General features: G+C 42.7%; 1 protein-coding gene across 1 annotated transcript in view; it reads right to left on the reverse strand.

Annotated features, from left to right (window-relative positions):
• LOC126416672 (centrosomal protein of 104 kDa) overlaps nucleotides 1-24,693 on the reverse strand; it is a 412,118-nt gene extending 387,425 nt beyond the window's left edge. The window contains exon 1 of the mRNA XM_050084474.1: nucleotides 24,341-24,693. Within this exon, the coding sequence (XP_049940431.1) occupies nucleotides 24,341-24,380 (40 nt within the window). The 5' untranslated portion in view covers nucleotides 24,381-24,693. The remainder of the gene's footprint in view (nucleotides 1-24,340) is intronic.
• Nucleotides 24,694-25,943: the final 1,250 nt, after the last annotated feature.

Here is a 25,943-nt window from a genome sequence, read left to right on the forward strand (position 1 = left end):
CTGCGAACGGCTGAAAGCAAGGGGAAACTACAGCCGTAATTTTTCCCGAGGGCATGCAGCTTTACTGTATGATTAAATGATGATGGCGTCCTCTTGGGTAAAATATTCCGGAGGTAAAATAGTCCCCCATTCGGGTCTCCGGGCGGGGACTACTCAAGAGGATGTCGTTATCAGGAGAAAGAAAACTGGCGTTCTACGGATCGGAGCGTGGAATGTCAGATCCCTTAATCGGGCAGGTAGGTTAGAAAATTTAAAAAGGGAAATGGATAGGTTGAAGTTAGATATAGTGGGAATTAGTGAAGTTCGGTGGCAGGAGGAACAAGACTTCTGGTCAGGTGACTACAGGGTTATAAACACAAAATCAAATAGGGGTAATGCAGGAGTAGGTTTAATAATGAATAGGAAAATAGGAATGCGGGTAAGCTACTACAAACAGCATAGTGAACGCATTATTGTGGCCAAGATAGATACGAAGCCCACGCCTACTACAGTAGTACAAGTTTATATGCCAACTAGCTCTGCAGATGACGAAGAAATTGAAGAAATATATGATGAAATAAAAGAAATTATTCAGATTGTGAAGGGAGACGAAAATTTAATAGTCATGAGAGACTGGAATTCGAGTGTAGGAAAAGGGAGAGAAGGAAATATAGTAGGTGAATATGGATTTGGGGCTAAGAAATGAAAGAGGAAGCCGCCTGGTAGAACTTTGCACAGAGCACAACATAATCATAACTAACACTTGGTTTAAGAATCATGAAAGAAGGTTGTATACATGGAAGAACCCTGGAGATACGAAAAGGTATCAGATAGATTATATAATGGTAAGACAGAGATTTAGGAACCAGGTTTTAAAGTGTAAGACATTTCCAGGGGCAGATGTGGACTCTGACCACAATCTATTGGTTACGACCTGCAGATTAAAACTGAAGAAACTGCAAAAAGGTGGGAATTTAAGGAGATGGGACCTGGATAAACAGAAAGAACCAGAGGTTGTACAGAGTTTCAGGGAGAGCATAAGGGAACAATTGACAGGAATGGGGGAAAGAAAAACAGTAGAAGAAGAATGGGTAGCTTTGAGGGATGAAGTAGCGAAGGCAGCAGAGGATCAAGAAGGTAAAAAGACGAGGGCTAGTAGAAATCGTTGGGTAACAGAAGAAATATTGAATTTAATTGATGAAAGGAGAAAATATAAAAATGCAGTAAATGAAGCAGGCAAAAAGGAATACAAACGTCTCAAAAATGAGATCGACAGGAAGTGCAAAATGGCTAAGCAGGGATGGCTAGAGGACAAATGTAAGGATGTAGAGGCCTATCTCACTAGGGGTAAGATAGATACTGCCTACAGGAAAATTAAAGAGACCTTTGGAGATAAGAGAACGACTTGCATGAATATCAAGAGCTCAGATGAAAACCCAGTTCTAAGCAAAGAAGGGAAAGCAGAAAGATGGAAGGAGTATATAGAGGGTCTATACAAGGGCGATTTACTTGAGGATAATATTATGGAAATGGAAGAGGATGTAGATGAAATGGGAGATATGATACAGCGTGAAGAGTTTGACAGAGCACTGAAAGAACTGAGTCGAAACAAGGCCCCCGGAGTAGACACCATTCCATTGGAACTACTGACGGCCTTGGGAGAGCCAGTCCTGACAAAACTCTACCATCTGGTGAGCAAGATGTATGAAACAGGCGTAATATCCTCAGACTTCAAGAAGAATATAATAATTCCAATCCCAAAGAAAGCAGGTGTTGACAGATTTGAAAATTACCGAACTATCAGTTTAATAAGTCACAGCTGCAAACTACTAACACGAATTCTTTACAGACGAATGGAAAAACTGGTAGAAGCCAACCTCGGGGAAGATCAGTTTGGATTCCGTGTAAACACTGGAACACGTGAGGCAATACTGTCCTTACGACTTATCTTAGAAGAAAGATTAAGGAAATGCAAACCTACGTTTCTAGCATTTGTAGACTTAGAGAAAGCTTTTGACAATGTTGACTGGAATACTCTCTTTCAAATTCTAAAGGTTTCAGGGGTAAAATACAGGGAGCGAAAGGCTATTTACAATTTGTACAGATGGCTGTTATAAGAGTCGAGGGACATGAAAGGGAAGCAGTGGTTGGGAAGGGAGTAAGACAGGGTTGTAGCCTCTCCCCAATGTTATTCAATCTGTATATTGAGCAAGCAGTAAAGGAAACAAAAGAAAAGTTCGGAGTAGGTATTAAAATCCATGGAGATGAAATAAAAACTTTGAGGTTCGCCGATGACATTGTAACTCTGTCAGAGACAGCAAAGGACTTGGAAGAGCAGTTGAATGGAATGGACAGTGTCTTGAAAGGAGGATATAAGATGAACATCAACAAAAGCAAAACAAGGATAATGTAATGTAGTCTAATTAAGTCGGGTGATGATAAGGGAATTAGATTAGGAAATGAGGCACTTAAAGTAGTAAAGGAGTTTTGCTATTTGGGGAGCAAAATAACTGATGATGGTCGAAGTAGAGAGGATATAAAATGTAGGCTGGCAATGGCAAGGAAAGCGTTTCTGAAGAAGATAAATTTGTTAACATCCAGTATTGATTTAAGTGTCAGGAAGTCATTTCTGAAAGTATTCGTATGGAGTGTAGCCATGTATGGAAGTGGAACATGGACGATAAATAGTTTGGACAAGAAGAGAATAGAAGCTTTCGAAATGTGGTGTTTCAGAAGAATGCTGAAGATTAGATGGGTAGATCACATAACTAATGAGGAATTATTGAATAGGATTGGGGAGAAGAGAAGTTTGTGGCAGAACTTGACTAGAAGAAGAGATCGGTTGGTAGGACATATTCTGAGGCATGAAGGGATCACCAATTTAGTATTAGAGGACAGCGTGGAGTGTAAAAATTGTAGAGAGAGGCCAAGAGATGAATACACTAAGCAGATTCAGAAGGATGTAGGTTGCAGTAGGCACTGAGAGATGAAGAAGCTTGCACAGGATAGAGTAGCATGGAGAGCTGCATCAAACCAGTCTCAGGACTGAAGACCACAACAACAACAACGAATCTCACTCTCGTTATATCATTTCTGCTGCTGTTGATAATAAACGATATTCAGCTGATCATAAATCCTCATCTTATTTCCATTTCACTTCACTGACACTACGTACGGACTGAGTCGGTGCATTTCCCTTTTCAGATTTTCTAGTGTCCTTAACGCTTTCCACAGACTCGTAGTATGCTACCCTTCCGTTAGTTGTTCAATGTTTTCCTCGTGGTTACCTCCTCCAGCAGATCCGAATGGGGGAGTAATCCGGCACCTTTTGCCAATGGAGAGGACATCACTACAATTTTTCAGTTACAAGCTATACATCCTGTGGATACGCATTGTGTCTTTAATAGAGTGGTTACCATTACCTTCTGCATCGTTGAAAAGTGACATATATACTCCCTGAACGGGAGTGACTTTACACTCCAGCCTACAGATGGTACTGTCGGTAGCTGAAAGAAGTACGCAAAGAGACGAACAAAAATGACACTTTTATTCGAGGTCAGTAATTACATTGAAGTCGCCACCATTCATGATAGTTCCCTGCACATTAAAAAAGGTGCGACATGATTCTCAGTAACGTGTGCGATCACTGTTGGCGGCAACTCGAGCTCAGCAAGGTTGTTTTAGTAATTGAAAATACTAAAAATCTTTTAAATATTGAAAAAATTAAAAAGTTATAGAAACAAAGAAACACTAAATGCTGAATACGTACTCAATTTAACCAGACTGTGAATGGCATAGGAGAGTGAGAGATAAATATTGGCCTAATTTAATTGGCCTGCAAGATAATCTTTAAAATCTGGAGAGAATACTGTGGACAAGAGCCTCATGGATCAGATGAATCAGAAGAACGGTTATATCACTACCGCTACACGCTAAGTTGGGCCTAGTGATGGAGCGGTACAAAATGGCTCTGAGCACTATGGAATTTAACATCTGAAGTCATCAGTTCGCCTAGAACTTAGAACTACTTAAACCTAACCTAAGGATGTCACACACATCCATGCCCGAGGCAGGATTCTAACCTACGACCGTAGCGGTCGCGCGGTTTCAGACTATAGCGCCTAGAACCGCTCGGCCACCCCGGCCGGCTCCCCTAGAACTTTTTGTTGTTGTTGTTGCGCTCTTCAGTCCAGAGACTGGTTTGATTCAGCTCTCCATGCTTCTCTATCCAGTGCAAGATTCTTCATCTCCCAGTACCTACTGCAACCTACATCCTTCTGAATCCTCTACGAGTTTTACCCTCCACGCTGCCCTCCAATACTTACTACTTTAAGCGTGTCATTTCCTAATCTAATTCCCGCAACATCACCCAATTTAATTCGACTGCATTCCATTACCCTCGTTTTGCTTTTGTTGATGTTCATCTTATATCCTCCTTTCAAGACACGATCCATTCCGTTCAGTTGCTCTTCCAGGTCCTTTGCTGTCTCTGACAGAATTACAATGTCATCGGCGAACCTCAAAGTTTTTATTACTTCTCCATGGATTTTAATTCCAATTCCGAATCGTAGGGTCAGTATTGCATCCCGTGTTCCAACATTTCCACGGAATCCAAAATGATCTTCCCCGAGGTCGGCTTCTACCATTTTTCCATTCGTCTGTAAAGAATTCGTATTAGTATTTTGCAGCCATGGCTTATTAAACTGATAGTTCGGTAATTTTCACATCTGTCAACACTTGCTTTCTTTGGGGTTGGAATTATTATATTCTTCTTGAAGTCTGAGGGTATTTCGGCTGTCTCATACATCTTGCTCACTAGATGGTAGAGTTTTGTTAGGCCTGGCTCTTCCAAGGCTGTCAGTAGTTCTAATGGAATGTTGTCTACTCCTGGGGCCTTGTTTCGACTTAGGTCTTTCAGTGCTCTGTCAAACTCTTCACGCAGTATCATATCTCCTATTTCACATTCATCTACATTCTCTTCCATTTCTATAATATTGTCCTCAAGTACATCGCCCTTGTATAGATCCTCTATATACTCTTTCCCCCTTTCTGCTTTCCCTTCTTTGCTTAGAACTGGGTTTCCATCTGAGCTCTTGATATTCATACAAGTCGTTCTCTTTTCTCCAAAGGTCTCTTTAATTTTCCTGTAGGCAGTATCTATCTTACCTCTAGTGATATATGCCTCTATATCCTTACATTTGTCCTCTAGCCATCCTTGCTTAGCCATTTCGCACTTCCTGTCGATCTCATTTTTGAGACGTTTGTATTCCTTTTTGCCTGCTTCATTTACTGCATTTTTATATTTTCTCCCTTCATCAGTTAAATTCAATATCTTTTCTGTTACCCAAGGATTTCTATTAGCCCTCGTCTTTCTACCTACTTTTTCGTCTGCTACCTTCACTGTTTCGTCTCTCAAAGCTGCTTAAACCTAACTAACCTAATGACATCACACACATCCATGCCTAAGGCAGGATTCGAACCTGCGACTGTAGCGGTAGTGCGGTTCCAGACTGAAGCGCCTGGAATGGAACGCCACGGTTGATCCATTCATGTACAACGTTTTTCTCCGTGAAGATGGTAGTAACAATCGAAACCGATAGAGAATAAACAAAAAATTGTACAGCTGATGACACAAATATGCTTTTTCCTAATGAAACAGTTTGTGAAAGCCTTTCATCACTTGAGAACGAGTAACGAAGATACGCATGTTGGGAATTACTGATTAGAAACCAAAATAAAGGAATGGGTCGGGAACAGGCTGAAGTGAAAGATGTAATTACGACTGCAGTGAGAAAGAAATGGAGATGAGGGTGATCAATAGAGATAAGAATAATACAGAGAGAGAACCTAATGAAATGTGGACAGATGACATTATCAATCACACAGGAGTAATATGGATATGCGTAAGTGAATGGATGTCTGCATGGAGAAGACTGATAAAGGCCTTTATCCAACATTCTATGTCAAATGGTTGATGCTGACGGAGATGATGATGATGATGATGATGATGATGATGATGATGATGGTGACGCACTGAGGACACGCGATATATTTAGTAATCCTCAATAGCATCTACAGGAATATAATACATTCGAATTCAATGGAACGCTCAGTCGTTGCTAATTTGAAAAATAATCTGTCTGCTTCTAGTCACACGGCAAGTTTAAACTGCCTGTCGGTCAGAACAGGAATGTTAGCCTGGCACAACATCCGTTCTAGGACAAAGACACAAAGAAAATGCTGTGAATTGCGGACATTCGTTTTCCCGCCCGCTGGTGAAGCGTTTCCAGCGTGATTTGTCAGAGGGTTACGCCGAGGTCACCTGCAATGAGGCGACTAACCGCGAGTGCCAGCACTGGGGAGCTGCGAGGAGCCTCACTGGAGAGCTGGAAGTATCAAGAGGGCCAGCGAGAAAGCAGCACAGTTAGTAGTTTCCTAAGGAGACAGCCGGCTGGACGACGCGAAGCAGGAAGTTCGTTCAGCAAAGCAGCGAGGCAGCCCGGTGGGCTCTGGGATCTGGGCTTGCAGTGGCTGGCTCTCAACACGAGGCATCGTATCTGGACTGCTGGAGTGGACGGCGTTTGGCTTCGTGGATTTAGAGAAAGCGGCGATGCCAACATGCAAGTTGTAATTAGTTGCTGTGTGTTTTCGGCTATGATACTTAAAGGACATTATGGTTGTTGTGTTCTGTGCAAATCTTTGTAGGGCAGACGACCGTGTGTGGTGGCTTGGTCAGTTCGAATTCTGCAAGAGGCCAGATTGCAAAAGTACTGGGAGACGGTTGTGCAGACTGCAGTACTAAGTACTGGGGATCTGCATTTTATTGCTTATCTTACTCAGAGTGTTTTTCATTTGTTGTTACTGCTGGCGTTCACAGATTGGTTGTTCTTATTTATTGTGGCTGTGGTCAGCAGCGAGTAACCTGGTTTGGTGCGTTCCATTATTTGTGTTCTGTTCTCTTGGTAATTGATATTATAGCATTGGTTTACGGTGTCAGCCTTCGTGAGGCATATTTTGCGATATTGTATTCTGGGCTAAGATTTTATCATTGTGTGACATTCTTGTTATCCGTATTGTTGCGTTATTATTTGTAGTATATTGTTTTGTTCGCCCTTTCTGTAAACTTGAGGAAATTTTAATGGGCAGATAATTTTACCATATGGTCTGTTGTGTTAGGTAATAAGTTTTGCATTTTGGTAATATGCGCGCTGAATACGTTACTTATGTTCACCTTGTGCACGCGCTCGGAGTTGTAGAATGTGATTAGTAAATACACTACTGGCCATTAAAATTGCTACACCACGAAGATGACGTGCTAAAGAGGCGAAATTTAACCGACAGGAAGAAGATGCTGTGATATACAAATGATCAACTTTTCAGAGCATTCACACAAGGTTTGCGCCGATGACGACACCTACAACGTGCTGACATGAGGAAAGTTTCTAACCGATTTCTCATACACAAACAGCAGTTGACCGGCGTTGCCTGGTGAAACGTTATTGTGATGCCTCGTGTAAGGAGGAGAAATGCGTACCATCACGTTTCCGATTTTGATAAAGGTGGGATTGTAGCCTATAGCGATTGCGGTTTATCGTATCACGACATTGCTGCTCGCGTTGGTCGAGATCCCACGACTGTTAGCAGAACATGGAATCAGTGGGCTCAGGAGGGTAATACGGAACGCCGTGCTGGATCCCAACGGCGTCGTGTCACTAGCAGTGGAGATGACGGCCATCTTATCCGCATGGCTGCAACGGATCGTGCAGCCACGTCTCGATCCCGGAGTCAACAGATGGGTACGTTTGCAAGACAACAACCATCTGTACGAACAGTTCGACGACGTTTGCAGCAGCATGGACTATCAGCTCGGAGACCATGGCTGCGGCTACCCTTACGCTGCTTCATTGACAGGAGCGTCTGCAATGGTGTACTCAACGACGAGCCTGGGTGCACGAATGGCAAAACGTCGTATTTTCGGATGAATGCAGGTTCTGTTTACAGCATCATGATGGTCGCATCCGTGTTTGGCGACATCGTGGTGAACGCACATTGGAAGCGTGTATTCGTGATCGCCATACTGGCGTATCACCCGGCGTGATGGTATGGGGTGCCATTGGTTACACGTCTCGGTCACCTCTTGTTCGCATTGACGGCACTTTGAACAGTGGATGTGACGTTTCAGATATACCCGTGGCTCTACCCTTCATTCGATCTCTGTGAAACCCTACATTTCAGTAGGATAATGCACGACCGCATGTTGCAGGTCCTGTACGGGTCTTTCTGGATACAGAAAATGTTTTACTCCTGCCCTGGCCAGCACATTCTCCAGATCTCTCACCAATTGAAAACGTCTGGTTAATGGTGGCCGAGCAAGTGGCTCATCACAATACGCCAGTCACTATTCTTGATGAACTGCGGTATCGTGTTGAAGCTGCATGGGCAGCTGTACCTGTACACGCCATCCAAGCTCTGTTTGACTCAATGCCCAGGCGTATCAAGGACGCTATTACGGCCAGAGGTGGTTGTTCTGGGTACTGATTTCTCAAGATCTATGCATCCAAATTGCGTGAAAATGTAATCACATGTCAGTTCTAGTATAATATATTTGTCCAATGAATACCCGTTTATCATCTGCATTTCTTCTTGGTGTAGCAATTTTAATGGCCAGTAGTGTATATTTAAAAATTTTAAGGATTTACGTGGACACAACCCCAGCCACATTCCACTCCCATCGTTTCCTGCGCCACAAGATGAAGTCTATTTGCAGATCTGTCGAAGTTCTGTCGTTAAATGTGTTATTCCTTCTGGCTATATCCAGTTAATTATCTCCATGTATACATCATCTCAAGGTTAAAATGTTACAAATTTGTATATTAAATACTTCGTACATACTGTTGCCTAAATATTGTAGCACAGCCAGGCTGTTCCACAGTATCGATTTGAATGTAGTGGTAACACCTGTTCCCGTCAGATCAACGAAGTTAAGCACTGTCGGGCTTGCCTAGGACTTGGATGGGTCACCGTCCGTATCTGGCGAGTGCTGTTGGCAAGCTGGGTGCACTCAGCCCTTGTGAGGCCGATTGAGGAGCTACTTGACTGAGGAGTAGTGGCACCGGTCACGAACGCTGAGGACGGCCGGGAAGCGCTCTGCTGGCCACACGCTCCTCCACAGCCGGTGATGGCTCAAACCTGAGGATGGCACGGCCTGTTCGGATGGCGTTCGTTTGTTTTTAATATAGTCATCAACAATGTTATGGAATTTGTTCAGTTTATCGGTGCGCGCTGACACTAAAAGGGATTTCCGTACTACCATTTTGATGCCATTATCTGGTTTCACTAAATGATACACGAAGGAAAATCATAAGATATTCGTCTCCTGGCCGATACAGGCTAAGATTCCCATACGTAGCCTACAGAGTTTGTAGTCTACCACTAAAGGTCTTACAGACGTTTTCCTAAACCATGTATGAATGTTTTTTGTTAAATAATATATATATAGGGGAAGGTGAATGACTTCATTCTATTCCTGAAATGTGTATCATGACTTGTTTCACCTCACAAAGTATTGTAGAAATGGTCGCAGATCATTGAATAATGTCGGTGCAGATTACGCTTTCCTGTGCGTTGGTTTTCGTCTGGAATTTCCGCTGACATTAAAGACCGAAGTGACAGAAAAATTTCCGTTAATTATTACTAAATAAGAACCAACCTGGTCCTTCATTGCGACATGGTATATCCAGAAGACACCCTCCATAAACACAAGCTACGATGACCAGTTAGCGCCGCGCGGAGTGGCCGTGCGGAGTGCGCGGCCCCTCCAAAAAATGGGTCAAATGGCTCTGAGCACTGTGGGACTTAACATCTGAGGTCATCAGTCCCCTAGAACTTAGAACTACTTAAACTCAACTAACCTAAGGACATCGCACACACCCATGCCCGAGGCAGGATTCGAACCTGCGACCGTAGCGGTCGCGCGGTTCCAGACTGTAGCGCCTAGAAAGGCTCGGCCACCCCGGCCGGCGCGGCCCCTCCCGCCGGAGGTTCGAGTCCTCCCTCAGGCGTCGGTGTGTGTGTGTTGTTTTTAGCAAAAGTTAGTTTAAGTGTCGTGTAAGTCTAGGGACCGATGACTGCAGCAGTTTGGTCCCTTGGGAATTCACACACATTTGAACATTTGACCAGTTAGTCAGTTGTAGTACCCCGATTCTACAAGCGGAAACCACATCATGCGAACGTTTACAAGTAATTATTCATTTATATTGAGAGCACTGTTATCTACAGAAAAGGCGAGTAGCTTGGTACGGCTAGTAGTTCCCGTGTCCCGCGGCTCTTTTCTTCATTGTCTACTTTGAGTATGTGCCTGCGTATCCTTTCTGAATACGATTCATTTAGACCGATTACTTTATTAGCATCTACTTTTGACCTAAAACAGTCAGTTTTGGTCTTTGAATAGAAGTCGTTCATGGACTGGCTTTTTACTGGGTGAGCAACAAAGTAATAATGTTAAATCTCAGGCGACAATACTTCGCATTTATGCGCTGTTCGTACTTACAGGCCAAAATAATAAAAAAATCATTGTGTTTTACTTTATTCCCTGCAGACCACGGCAAATTCTATTGAAGTATTTCCAGGTTTCTTTTAAAACTTTCCTCACCCGTGAAGCTTAAACCACGCAGAGAAATGTGTAATGAGACTTAATTCACGACTGTAACACCCCTTTAAAAAAACTTGAAAAAAGAGATGTTTGACTTGATACATGAGTTTCCTACGTTCTGGGCGGCCTGTTTATTTCCTCTTTTAAGTCATAACTCTTCGGGGAACGTACCATACATAAACATTTATAAATTTTCGTGCACCAGCAATTTTCCAACAATGTTCAATTTATGTGAGCATATCATAATTGACGGTAGCCTTTTCTCAGAGTCTTGTAGGTGTTGGTTAATCCCTGCGTAAACGCACTCACGCAATAAACAGCATTAGTACTGCCTCGCTAGCACCGCACTCGGACTAGGAAACTGGACTGTTGGGACACAAGCACATCAAGTATCGCGCTGGCTCATTGTCTACATCTTACATTCTGTATTCAAATGACTAATATATACGTACATACACAATAGGGGACAAAATTTACAGAATTAAAGCAAACAGCTGTCTTATCACAGTCGTGTAACATAGAAAATTGAAATACTGGAGGAGTACGTCGCTCATCAGATGCTTGCTTATTTAACATACTAGCTAAGCGCAACGGGCTTCTCTGTAATGATACTGAAAGATGGTGCTCTGTTTACAAAAACAGAATACTCCTGAGGGTGTACCAACGCATGTTTACGTGTGCTCTCCGTAATATGAAACGTATAATTACAGCCCTTCCTAGTCACAACAGGAAATGCTTCGTAGAAGGCAACATGTTTCATGTTTGCTCTACGAGAGAAAGATGAACCCTTCCACCGCTTTGCTCTACGAGAGGAAGATAAACCCTTCCACCGCTTTGCAGGACATTGTTTCTAACACTGGCACCCTCTCACCCCTACTTGACCTATGTGTAAATAATAGCTGACATGTACATTTCCTCAGCGAACCACCCAACAACATACACATTGTGAGTAATCAAATTGGCAACTGATCTTTTACACAAAGATTTTTGTCACAAATAGAAAATAAGAACACAATTGATACTTGCATACAGCGTATTATTAAAGAGCAATAGGTAATCTACTGGCTGTGTAAAATGTTTTTCGTTTGAGCCGTGGCTGGCTCGCGTCATGCCTCGTTTATTTATCGTTGGTTGCAGTCCAGTGGTGTCTTATTTCTTCTTCGGTTACCGCCATAACGTTGCTGTCTTCTCTCCGTGAGTGGCACCAGCAGCGTGTATCGATACTAGTACTGCTGTACTGTCTTTGGTGTGGCGGATATATATTCCGTCTGTGCGGAGTGTGGCAGTCGGTCGGTTGGGGCAGAGCAGCGAGGAAGTCTCCGTGGTGCGTGGTCAGGCCGGAGCTGCTGGCGGTGTGCATGCATTGTTGGAGTTGTGAGGCGCTTCTTGCGAGGGTTACGAAGTTAGTCGCCCACCGATACTGGACACTAAAATTGAGTGCTGAATTAACCTACTATCAAGCCTCAACTGCTATCATATCTCTTCATTGGATCCTGGTTGTCGCTTTCTGGTAGATTTCTGCGAGCAACAACGTGTGTGCATTGAAGTCGGTTAGAGTTGCAGCCGTCTTCCTGTGTGGTGTTTAACTTAATTTAATTCGTTCATTCATTCATGAAGTGTATCTTCTGCCTTTTGGTCGCTGACATTCCAGTGACCTGCCTAGTCGTTGACGTAGCTTTGGGCAGTGTATTTTCTTCGTCGTGTTGATGCTGTCCAGCATGGCGTGTAGTTCGACAGCTGAGGTGTTGTTGGTACTTTTGGGCGTTTATGCTGACTTGGCTGGATTGGACAACAGTATCCAGAACGTTGTACTATTGACATCTTGTTGTCAAAAATGGTTCAAATGGCTCTGAGCACTATGGGACTTAACATCTGAGGTCATCAGTCCCCTACAACTTAGAACTACTTAAACCTAACTAACCTAAGGACATCACACAACACCCAGTCATCACGAGGCAGAGAAAATCCCTGACCCCGCCGGGAATCGAACCCGGAAACCCGGGCGTGGGAAGCGAGAACGCTACCGCACGACCACGAGCTGCGGACATCTCGTTGTCGTTTTGCTGGTCGGGTAGAGCAGAACTGACCTTGTTGGTTGGTTCGACGACTGGCTTTCGGTTGGGTTACCTTCTGATTAAGAGGTTCTCGGTCTGGCTGCCTGTCTCACCTAAACGTGCATTAGTGTTACCTTCCCGGGCTGATTTTTGGAACCTTCTGAGCGCCGCTCCTTGTGTTTTACATAGTGATTCCTTTTTAGTCTTAAGTACTCGGTGTGGCCTTCAACCGAGTTTTAGCTTATTAAAATTTCTTCTTAGGCGTTAAGCTGTAAAAAAATAGTTTCTTGTTTGGTATGTGGCCTTCAGCCGAGTTTCAGCCTTCCAAAATTAAAATTGGAAATTCCTCGTGCCTAGGCCTTAACCCGTAAATTGGTTCCAAGTTGGTATGTGGCCTTCAGCCGAGTTTTCAGCCTTTTCAAATCAAACGTTGATAATTTTGTCTAGGCCTTAAGCTGTACGAAATATTTTCTAGTTTTTATGTGGCCTTCAGCCGAGTTTTCCAGCTTAAATTAAAAATTGGAAATTTCTTTGTCTGGGCTTTAAGCCGTGAGATTGTTTAGGTTTCGTATGTGGCCTCCAGCCGAGAGTTATGTGAAGCATTTTAGGATAAAGCCTTTAGCCTAATTTGGTTTAAATTTAGAAGCTCCTCCCTTTAGGCCTTAAGCCGTAAAATTGTTTTCTGCATGATGTGTGGCCTTCAGCCGAGTTTTAATCTCTCTTAAATTAAAAATTAAAAATCCTTGTCTTGCTCTTAAGTCATAAGATTGTCATTCTGTAGTATGAGGCCTTCAGCCGAGACTTACACGAAATATTTTAAGGTAAGGCCTTCAGCCTTTTCGTATTGAAAGCTTTTCTTCCTAGGCCTTAAGCCGTTAAAATGTTTTGTTGATACGCGGCCATCACCCGAGTTTCAGCCTATTTAGATTAAACTTTGGAAATTTTTGTCTCGGCCTTAAGCCGTAACACTGTTGTTGATTAATGTGAGGTTCAAAAATGGCTCTGAGCACTATGCGGCTTAACTTCTGAGGTCATCAGTCGCCTAGAAATTAGAACTAATTAAACCTAACTAACCTAAGTACATCACACACATCCATGCCCGAGGCAGGATTCGAACCTGCGACCGTAGCGGTCGCTCGGTTCCAGACTGTAGCGCCTAGAACCGCACGGCCACTCCGGCTGGCTATTAATGTGAGGCCTTCAGCCGAGTTCTATGGGGAAAAATTCAAGCTAAGGCTTTCAGCGTGTTTATACTGAAGATAAAAGATTGAATTATCATGTATACTCACTGTTACATTAATATTTTCTCTCGTTACACAGGAAGTCAAGCAGTTTGTTTGAGATCGTCCTCATTGTTAATATCACACTCTCAGAATGGAAATTGACAATGTACGCTGCTAACACGTCTTCCATCAACAAATCCATATACCTTCTGGAGCTCTGGAGCTGTGTTTCCGTTACTGACGAAATACACATCGATCTCGCCCATTTGAGGAACAACTCAAAATGCACAGTACTGGTTCTAACTTATCACACATCCAGCTAAATGAAACTCTTTTTGTAGTAAGCTCAGTCTAACTGGGCAAGAGAATCGGAAAGACATGAATCCAGGTGAGTCACTGCAAAATCATTGTAAACATCATCGTCATGGCTGGGACGTGTTGCAAACTTTGGATAGCACTTATTGTTCGTCATTCCATCTGGTTTCTTGCTTGTTCTCCTCTGTGAAGCCTGTTGTTTGATTGTAGTGCATCACTGTTCTCGGAAAAAGTGAATCTCACATCCGTTCTTCATAATGCGAGGGATGTGATTTTTGTTTCAATAAGAGACTTGCTAACAGCAACAATATATTTTTTAGCATGTATCATTTGAGTTATTTTCGGTACCATAAGCAGATAGAGCTTTTAAGACCAAACACTCTCTCCCTGACTCAATTTTTGTCATACCAAAATCAGCAAATTTTTTGCAGATGCCTGAGTTAGGTAGGATGCCCTGTATGAATCAAGCAAAAGGAAAGCAAAGAAATAAAGGCGAAAACTACGCCAGTTGTGACATCTAAAGATACGAAAGCATCAGAGAGAATAACAAATGGGATATCTATACAATATATGAAAGTCCCCGCTACAAAGAGCAGATGAGATTCAAAGAGATAACATATCCCTCCGGAAAATCACGATCTGTCTGAAAGCCTCTGTAACGCCGATGACGTAATCGAGGAGCATCCTTAATTCCATGTATTCAAATGGCATAGTATGCAAAGTAGTCCACCATTATTTAGCGACGAAAAGCCAATCACCCCTACCCTATCGAAATGTATCACTAAATCCAATTAGTATTTACAAACACAAATGTTCAATGCAGCAACTTCTGCACTCCCTCTAGTGACCCTAGCCATCACCAAACGTCACAAGCAAAAAATAAAATAAAGGTGGCCTCCAGAGCATATAATGGTTACTTGCGTTCAAGTGAAATGTCTTTTCATACATTTTTATTAATGTGCACTTGTAGCCGCGCATTATCAGCCAGCTGCATCAGCTATTTCTCTAGTTGGGTAAAGATTCACAGATGACGAAAGAGTTCAAAGATACCTGGAAAAATTTTACTAGAACATGCTGTGTGTTTTCTGGGAATAAAGTAAAACCCAATCACATTTTTTTTCTTTTCTGTATTGCTAAGTATGAACAACACATAAATGAGATAATATTGTCCGAGAAAGTATTGCCGCTGCGGTATTTATATTAGTACTTAGATGCTCTCCCAGTATAAAGCCAATCCTTGTTAGATTTCAGCTGGAAGATCATAACAGTCTGCTTTAGTCAGTGGTATAAGTTTATAAAGTAAACGGTCAATAGGTATCGTGTTCAGAAATGAAACGCATTTGCATAAACGAGACTTGTTAGAAAAGGTTCACGCGACGGTAATCTAAAGCCGTAACAGAACATGAGGAACTGCGTGTTGTACTATGCTAATCACTTTCTCCGTATATACCATTCCTCTCACCATAAATCAATAATAATATCTAAGGCATTCACGTCATGTACCCCCACTGGCAGTCCTGCTTACGAGACACACCTGTTTGATTCTTGATTAGTCGTAATTAACCGAGATTTTTTCTATCACTTCTGTCTCCAGTGTCAGCAGAAATTCGATCTATTACCAACAGTCGCTCACCTACATAGAGATTACTGTATGAGCTACCGCCATTTCTACAACACTTCTCGAGGCGAAACAAGTCGTAGTGCACATTGCTGGAACACAATGTTTTTATTCTTCCCCTAAACACGTTATTTAACACACAGAAGTTTATAACTGATTTAGAAACATGTTTGTAAGACAGTTAATAACAGACTGCAAGCTCTGTAGGTTACCTACGGGCGTCTTAGCCTGTATCGGTCAGCAGATAGATATTACGTATTTTTCCTGTCGTGTAAGTTTTACTGAAAACTGGTAACCGTATCAAAATTGTTGCAGGGAATTCTCTTTCAGTGTCGTCGCGAACTGATCAAACTGAACCAGTATGTTAAAATAGACACAGTGAAACAGCAACCCTCATTTATAAGATCAAGGCAAACGTGCGTTCAAAGTATTCAACATACAAAATTACCACATTTTGTGCTTGAAAACGAGATGATGTAGATAGGGTTGGATTTAATTGGATAAAGACAGAAGGGGTGAACGTAGATAGTTCCGGGAGTGGACTTCGTTCCCCCCCCCCCCTTCCCCCCCCCCCCCTCCCACGGAGTGGATTCTGACGCAAGAAGATAACGTTCCTGTTTTAACAGAGTGTACGCTTTCCGTGAGGAAGCAGATTCCTTTTCAGCTTAGCGTAGGTAAGAAAACAATACAGAGGACGCACATAGAAAATATTTATACCAAAACACAGTGGAAAACCAATACAGTTTGTTATGCCAAAGATGTGATGTACTGTAATTGTTTTACATTGTAATTTGGTGCGTATATTCACTGCATTCACTGTAATTTTCCCTTGTCTGTTGGTACGCAGCTTTTCTTTCTGGTAAAGTGTGAAAAAATGTATACTGTGTTTATTCGATTATTTTCCTTAAGGCAGATCCGATGATGGCAGTCTGACGAAACGCATAATCAACGTGGATAAATAAAGCGCGTTCCAGGCGGTTAATTTTGTTTAAATATTTCACCATGGTCACTGATCTCTATAAAGACTTTCTATCTTATCACAAGCAAGGACAGAAAATAAAGGAATGGATTACAGACCAAACAGGAGTGAAGAACGTAATTATGAATACAATAAAAATGAAATGGATGTGAACGAGACCTGTAGGAAAGCGAATACATGACAGGTAGATCAAAGTACACCGATAGAAAAAAAATCGCAACACCAAAAAATAATTAATTTAGAGCAATGAAATTTCGGGAATACATTTGTCTTGGTAACATATGTAAGTGATTAACACTGCAAGATCACTGGTTAATGTAAGCACGAGATACGCCATTGCAAATGTGAAATGATGGTACATTAATAACCGGTATAACCACCAGAATGTTGAATGCAAGCATGGAAAGGCGTATGCGTTGTGTTATACAAGTACCGGATGCCAGTTTGTGGGATGGAGTTCCATGCCTGTTGCAGATGGTCGGTCAATACGGAGACGGTTAAGGCAGTTTGAGGATGAATTAGAAGCTGTCGCCAGATGATATCCCGTGTATGCTCGATTGGATGCTTCAGTGATGGAGTAGACCAAGGCAATATGTTGACACTCTGTAGAGATGTTGGGTTACAACAGCGGTATGTGGGCGAGCGTTATCCTGCTGGAAACCACCCCCGGGAATGCTGTTCACGAATGACAGCACAACAGGTCGAATCACCAAAGTGACGTACAGTTTTGGAGTCTCGGTGCCTGGGATAGCCACGAGATCGCTCCTGCTGTCATACGAAATCGCAGCCCAGGCATAACTCCGCCAGCCTCTGTAGCCGAGCGGTTCTAGGCACATCAGTCCGGAACCGCGCTGCTGCTACGGTCGCAAATTCGAATCCTGTCTCGGGCATGGATGTGTGTGATGTCCTTAGGTTAGTTAGGTTTAAGTAGTTCTAAGTCTAGGGGACCGATGACCTCAGATGTTAATCCCATAGTGCTCAGAGACATTTGAACCATTTTTGAGCAAAACTCCAGTTGTAGGTCTGGTGTGTGTAGCATGCAGTGAGGTGCGTTGCAGGTCCCCAACTGGCCTTCTTCTAACCTACAGACGGCCGTCATGGGCACCGAGCATAGCCATCGTTCATCAGAACACGCAACAGACCTGCAACCTGCCCTCCAGTGAGCTCTCACTTGCCACCACTGAAGTCGCAAATGGTGAGAGTTTTGGATCACGCTACGGGACGTCTGGCAGGGACCTATCCTTCAAGTAGCCGATAAGTAACAGTTATTTTTGTCACTGTGGTGCTAACGGCTCCTGAAATTTCTGCTGCAAATGCAGTATGACGCGCCAGAGCCATACGTCGAACACGAGGGTTTTCCCTCTGGTTAGCGGCCTTCGGCCGTCCGGAACCCGGTCTTCTCGTAACCGTACATTCCCGTGACCATCGCTGCTAGCAGTCATATACAGTGGCTACATTCCTGCCAAGTCTTCCTGCAGTTTCGCAGAAACAACATCCCATTTCCAGTAACTGTATTGCACGACCTCGTTAAAACACAGTAAGGTGCTGATAACGGCGTCTTTGTCGCCTTAAAGGCATTCGTCACGTCCGTCTCAAAGGTTACTAACGCCCTCGGTCTTTAGAGCGTCTATTTAAAGCAAACCTGATTTGCATCCTCATAGTGGTGCTACTAGCGCCGTTTTTATGCAACTGGTGCGAAATCTGAATAGACATCATCTCTGAGATGCAGAAACACGCCTAATAGTGTTCGTTTATGACGCACAACTTGTTCTTGGTGTTGCGATTTTCTTTCCAACAGTGCAGTTTTTTCTGGATCCAAGAACTAACGAAAGTCCCAGGAAACGTCGTAAAGAAATGTGGAAAGATGACATTAGAAAATTGATATATTGTTATTGGATAAGCCATTCAACTGTTTTATTGACAGTATTTAATAAGAATGATGGATTTCCAAATTGCAAAACTCTATTTAGTTTACCCTTTAGGAAACAAAAGAAAAAAATATTATTTTGCAATTATGCATTGCTAACTACCAACTAAAGGAAAATGACAGATCAGTTTCGCATGGGAGCTACGTTAATACAGAGCTATACAATGCTCTTCACAAGTAAACATCAGAGACTGAGAGATCCGAAAACTCAGAAATATCTGCTGGTAATTTTATACCAGAAATCCGAAAGAAACGGATTTGTATGTGCAACACGAGCCCGTGTTGTGTGTCACTGTATGTCCTCTTTTTCTCCATAGCACATCATTCCCAACAACCTGCATATTCGAAGGTATGCGTTGCAAAATTATTTAAGGTGGCAAATTGAGTGTAGAAAAAAAGATAACAGCACTCGGACTACGCTCTAAACATTGATTTCTAGTTGCGCTGCAGGCAAGCCCTGTTTACGTATGCAGCTGTGGATGTATACATTGGCCTCGCGTAAATGAGTGTGTGTGTGTGTGTGTGTGTGTGTGTGTGTGTGTGTGTGTGTGTGTGCATACGATTGCGTTTCTGTGTCATAGGACCAGGGAAAGGTCGACCAGAGAGAGAAGAGAGAGAGAGAACGCAGCGGTGCAAACATCTGCTTTTACTACGTGTATACAAAGAGGGCTACTGTTTAAGTCACTTGACATTTACGAGGCTGAATTAAAAAACTGAGAAGATAAATGAAATAATGGAAAATCAAAGATTTCTTTGGACACCTCTACAAAATGAATGAGAACGTGCTTGCGAAATAAATCTTCCTGTATTTCTAGGAACCGAAATCTACAGCATTGATTACAAAGTAAGAAATTAAGTACAAGGAATAACATCAAAGAAAAGGAAATAACAGAAAAAAACTTTTTAAGAACGAAATACTAAATTTAGAAAGGTTTCAAGGCAGAAAATGAGAAATCGGGAATAACATGGACTGAAAAAAGGAAAAGAAACATGGGTATAAAATGAAGCAATACAGGAGAAAAAAAGTACAAAGAAATAAGAAGAACTGAAATTTTCACGTGAACCTGGATGGTCAATGCGAAGATAAAAAAGCCGTGCAGTCGTGGATCTTGGTGGGTGGCTCTAAGGTTTTATATTCTATACGACTAACAACATTGGTATGTCAAAGTATCTGTGACATTACAAGGTAGTTCCTCTCTGATGTTTTTTCTATTTTATACACTGGACATAAAACTCTACATCTACAGCAGGTTTTCCCAAACTGTGTCCTGCGGAACGCTGGTGTTCGTCAGCCAAACTATTAATAACATGGCGTTTTTCCGACATTTGACGATATAATTATTTTTTTAATATTTGGTTATTATTTATGTGTTATTAGTTGTTATTTAAAATTGATGTACTCACTGAATAAAACAAGTTTTTGTCATTTTTTAGAAGTTTATTAATCTTTTAAGTAAACAAAGTGTTCCCTCATAGTACCAGGATTCCCAAAGTGTTCCGTCAGAGGGAAGGTTTAGAAACCCCTGTTCTATAGTGTATAATAGTAGAGTAGGCACAGTACAATAGTAGTACGTATGAAGTGTGTAACGGAGAAGGGCGAGCAAAATTGTGCTCTCGTATCAAAGCAAATGATGCAAGTATGTTCACAAAAGCTTTGCAATGTGTTTAATGCTTCAGAGTACCAAAACTAGCCCTCGAGCCTCATCTGAAATTGTTGGATGTTGTGGAGCACCCCCTGCACAAGATATACCTAACATGATTATTTTTTCAGGTAATTCGAAAGGAAAAATTCATTCATCTTTAGAGAGGATTACACATTTCACATGAGGTCGTTTACATTATGTCCACAGAAAAAAACAGGAAATTTCCTATTTCGTTAAACGTGTCGAGAAGATGTGGCATGCAACAGTAAGGACACGCATTAGGAAACAACGCATTGTTTTGTTCCAGCTCTAGCGACATAAACTAACGGCTCCATTTCTGGTAACATGCACTAAAGGTGCATTGCGCTCATTTTATGGTGAGAAATTCTTTTGCATGCAACGTACGTTGGAAACGTGTATCGCTTCTGAATGACAAGTTTGTGTTTTCATCACGTAGCCATGACAATAAACGTCCTGAGGATATAGTTCAAAATGGACCTTCCCTTCTATAGCTAGTTTGGCAAATAAAATACGATATTGTAAGACAACCGATGAGCTGTATGGTTCAGTTTTCCTCTGTAACTTTTCGCTGTTTTGTGCCAATTGAAAATGCAGTTTCTGGCTTTGCAACAAATTATATGAAGTGATTCTTGAGTTTCTCCCGGCGTATTTGATAATCAAAATATCCACGGGTGTGCTGCCGGTCTATAGTATCCAACGGGCACAATATTTCGGCGATCAAACATGTCGCCATCATCAGGTGAACTGACGGACTGAGCTCCTGTGAACGTGCCGGCACGGAGATCCGTATGCTATGGCTGCTCAGAGGGTATTTAAATCGGCCTCAGCCGCGACCGAACCCAGTTCCCTCTGAGCAGCCATAGCGTACGGATCTCCGTGCCGGCACGTTCACAGGAGCTCAGTCCGTCAGTTCACCTGATGATGGCGACATGTTTGATCGCCGAAATATTGTGCCCGTTGGACACTATAGACCGGCAGCACACCCGTGGATATTTTGATTAAATTATATGAAATTTACTACAAGTCTCAAACATTAAGGAAGAACTATTAGAAGCTCTGAGGCGTACTGCTCTGCACCGATTGTCTTTCCAAAATTAGAATGATAAATAATATCCTCTTTTGCTTATAATTCTGTGCAGTGTGAAGAACTTCCAGGTATATCATTCAGGAACGACATATGTTTTTTAACACAGCTAACATGCAAAACTATTCTTCACGTTAAAGTAAGCGCAAAAAGTTGTTGTCGCTTGTCATAAGATCTGGAATAAAACAATCCACTGTTTCGTAATACCTGCTCTTACTGTTGCCCGCCATCACTCCTTGCGACGTTTTCCAGAGCTGGAAGCTTCCGGTAGTTTATGGTCAATACAATGTAAAATAAGTGAAATAAAATGAATACTCCTGTCTGAAGACGAACTGTTCTTTCCGAAAAATCTGAATAATCAACTGTGGTAAGCATTGCGTAGGTCGTGGTCCACAACTACCAAAAACCCACTTCTAAAAAGGAAGCGATGAGCGCCAAAAGATTGTAATATTTGATTTATTCACGATTAATTTCGATACCGTGACGCATTAAACACAGTATAAAGTTCAGTACGGATATATGCCTGTATAATCTGCATATCCGTAGAATAATTTGAAGCAGGCGAACTTAGTATTCTTAGAGTATGCCAGTTATGTCAGTATGTTTACAATATCTTCGTACAGAACTTAACGACCACCGTATATGATGTCTCACTCTAGGAAGCCGCTATGACTTCACTACGCCAACCACAAGATGATAAAAAAGGTATCTCCTGATTATCTGGGTCAGTGTGGCCCCAAGAGTGCATGGATAACCGAAAAGCACGGACAAACCAAAATAAACATTACCTCGAACTGCTATTTATTTACAAAACAAGTCACATGTCACATTTGGAAGCCCACTGTATTGGAAACGCAGTACTCGCCTGAAAGAATGGGCTAAAAATTACTAACATTTAGCTTCTAGGGAAGGAGCAAAGCATTCTCCTCTGAATGCGAAAATATTTAGTTGACACCCACCTACGTAGGGGGAAATGATCATCGCAATAAAATAAGAGAACCCAGAGATCGCACAGGTAGGTTTAAGCGTTCGTTTTTCCCGCGCGCTGCTTGAGAGTGAAAAGGTGGAAAAACCGAGTGACAGTGGTTCGATGAACCCTCTGTGAGGCGCTTAACTGTGAATAACAGACAGTCATGTAGTTCATGACAGATGTAGACAGAAAATCGGTCGTGGACGCTTTACAAGGTCAGAGACACCGCGTTTACCTGGAGATGAGAAACGAAATAACAGAGACATATTTCAGAAAAGTCTGACGGTGCGATTGGTTCCCACATCGTTTTCCGCCAATAAAACATGAGTCATAAGCACAAGGTGTTTCACAATTCATGTTACAAACTTCGAGAGGTATTAGAGAGGACTTAGTACATCAAGTTTTACATAGGAACTTATGTCCGGAAACGTCATCCAACGACGTTACAGAGCGTCAGAGTTAAAGGTGGCGGTTCCTGTAACGGTATGTATATACAGGGCGATTCAATGATGATGGTACAAATTTTCTAGGATCATGGAGAAGGAAAAATGTATCACTTTGAGGTAAGGGTCCCTGTACCGGAAACGAACGAATCGAAAATTATAAGCGAAACCATTCTCATACCACTGACAGATGAATACAAATACTGGTACTGTTATTGCAAATGTTGTAGGGTAGGCAACTTTCAGAGGTGGTAGTACGAACCAAAACAAGGAAAAAATGTCCAGTAGACGTGGGCTCTGGAATACACACCTGAGGAGATATGACCGCTTGTTCATCTTCGCTACTGTGAAACACATCTCCTCAAGTTATGCATCTTAGAGTCTATACTTAGTAGACAATTTTTTCTTGTTTTGGTCCGTAATACCACCTCTGAAAGTTCTCTATCCTACTGTCTTAACAATAACACTGTCACAGGTATCACAACGGTTTTCGCTTATAACTTTCGACTCGTTCGTTTGAAGTGCAGGCACCCTTAACCTGAAACTGATACATTTATCCATCTCCGTCATCCTGGAGAGTTTGTAACGTTATCATGGAGTCACCTTGTATGTACATACATTTACAGGTACCGGCCCCTGTTAATTTGACTCTCTGTAGCATCCTTGGATGACATTTCCCGTCATGAGTTCCTTTGTAAATCTTAATCTACGCCGACCGGTGTGACCGAGCGGTTCTAGGCGCGACCGCTACGGTCGCAGGTTCGAATCCTGCCTCGGGCATGGATGTGTGTGATGTCCTTAGGTTAGTTAGGTTTAAATAGTTCTAAGTTCTAGGGGACTGATGACCTCAGATGTTAAGTCCCATAGTGCTCAGAGCCATTTGAACTTAATCTACTAAGGCCCCTCCGCAAAATCTGTAAGTGTGTAACATGAATTGTGAAACACCTTGTATAACAGTATTTTCTGGACGAAAATATCCCCTATAACTAAAAATGCATACTTCAGGCTTCGTTTTCTGTTTTCCCAAAAATCGCCGAATTATGCAAGAAAGATCCACAAAATCGGATAATCCACTCTTCAGTAACCCGGATCTTGCTGTATTATCGAAATTAGTCGTAAATAAATAATCATGAGATAGCTTCTTGGCGATCAGCTGTCCTTTTTATAATTAATAGCAGACTTTCGCCGATTTAATTTTCAGTAGTAAATAATCAGAATTGTAAGAACTCTGTAGACAATGCGATACAGGACATTCACTAATATATTACGTATAAGTAACTTTATTTACCATTATTCCTTATGCGCTTGTACTTACAGTGATTTCTCGAAAAAACAATCTCTTTTCGGCTGATCTTCTCCTCTACACTGATCATAAAATCGCGTGTATTTTTACGAACTGAAAGACATATATATAGAGCCAATAGAAAACTCACCGGTGGCATAAATGACGGTGAAGCCGATCTTGTGTGGCATTGTGCGGCGTCTGTGCAGAATGAGAAGACCAGTGGTAGGCGTGTCTCTGGCGCACCACAATGCGCTCCTTGCAGCGTGGATCACGATCGTTCCCCTGACATCTCTGCAGCCCCGTGTAACACATTTGCCATTTTGGTCACCTAACTCACAGGGGAAGAGGGGCAGCTACGCGCGAGGCACGTGCAACGCGGCCGTTTACAACCCGCGATCCGGACGCGGAAGAGAACTGGGCAGGCCACGAAAGCGACGGCGCGAGTGTTCTGTGGGGAGCGCGCCCGCGACGCGGCTGTCCCGGTTAAAAGCCTGCCGCCGTTTAGCGAGGTGGGCGAGTGGCGAGTGGCAAGTTGCCGTAATGCCGGCGAGCCCCGCGGCCACGCGCGATCAATACGACGCCGACGCCGTGCTCTGCGCCGCGCCGCGCCGCACCTCTCCGCACAGAGATGCGGAACCTGTACACCGGATCAAATTCCCTGCCCGCACCCGCCCACGCTAATGGCAAAGCCTCTGAATCACATGGTCTTCCTCGTTTCCCGCACATCTGCTTTCTCGCAAGCTTCCCTACGGAAGTGTTGCGCATGGCGTCCACCATTACTGTATACACACAAGAAGCTAAGGTGAAAATATTGTAAACTGGCACTCGAAAACTGTTTTTTGTCGTGTTCTCACTGTCTGGCCAAATAGATAATGTCAGAAGATACATGAGGTTGTTCAAGGATTATGCATTACAAAAGGTGCAAAGAAACAATAGCAGGATCAGAGCGAGTAACGGACTTCTAAATTTTCCATATAATCATTCTTCGAAAATACACCGTAATTTGACTACGGCAAAATGATAACCAATCGGTGGCTAGCACGCGGAGTTTTGTCCTTTAAAACGAATATGTTTGGCTGTCTCTAGCAGTGCAGTTTGTCCGACTAAGCTGCTGCTACAATTTCTTCGATGATGTCAACATTTTAGCGACGTTGAAGGCATATGTTTCTAGTATTTGTTGTAAAAATCGGACGTTGAGAGAAAACGAGCAAATAAAGGCGGAAAACTAACATTATTTTAAATTATGGCTGCCCATAAACAACAACCACAGAATCCTGACTTAATTCTTAATGATCAAATACAGTTCCAATATTCTTCCTTGCTAAAATACCAGATAATATTTTTCTCACTATAAGATAATTTGCTTGTTGTAAGTAGTACAATTATTCCCCTCTGCCCCTGTGTCCCCTCTCTCTCTCTCCCCCCCCCCCCTTTCCTCCCCCCCCCCCCCCCCCCCCCCATGGTCCATTGTCCTGCCGTTTGTGAGGAGGCTAGGGTGCCTCAGTGGTACAGACAGCCGTACCGTAGGTGTTGAGAGGCCAGAGAAACGTGTGGTTCCTGAAGAGGGGCAGCAGCCTTTTCAGTAGTTGCAGGGACAACAGTCTGGATGATTGACTGATCTGGCCTTGTAACACTAACCAAAACGGCCTTGCTGTGCTGGTACTGCGAACGGCTGAAAGCAAGGGGAAACTACAGCCGTAATTTTTTCCGAGGGCGTGCAGCTTTACTGTATGGCTAAACGATGAAGGCGT

The sequence above is a fragment of the Schistocerca serialis genome, chromosome 8 (assembly GCF_023864345.2).
Source record: "Schistocerca serialis cubense isolate TAMUIC-IGC-003099 chromosome 8, iqSchSeri2.2, whole genome shotgun sequence".
NCBI lineage: Eukaryota > Metazoa > Arthropoda > Insecta > Orthoptera > Acrididae > Schistocerca > Schistocerca serialis.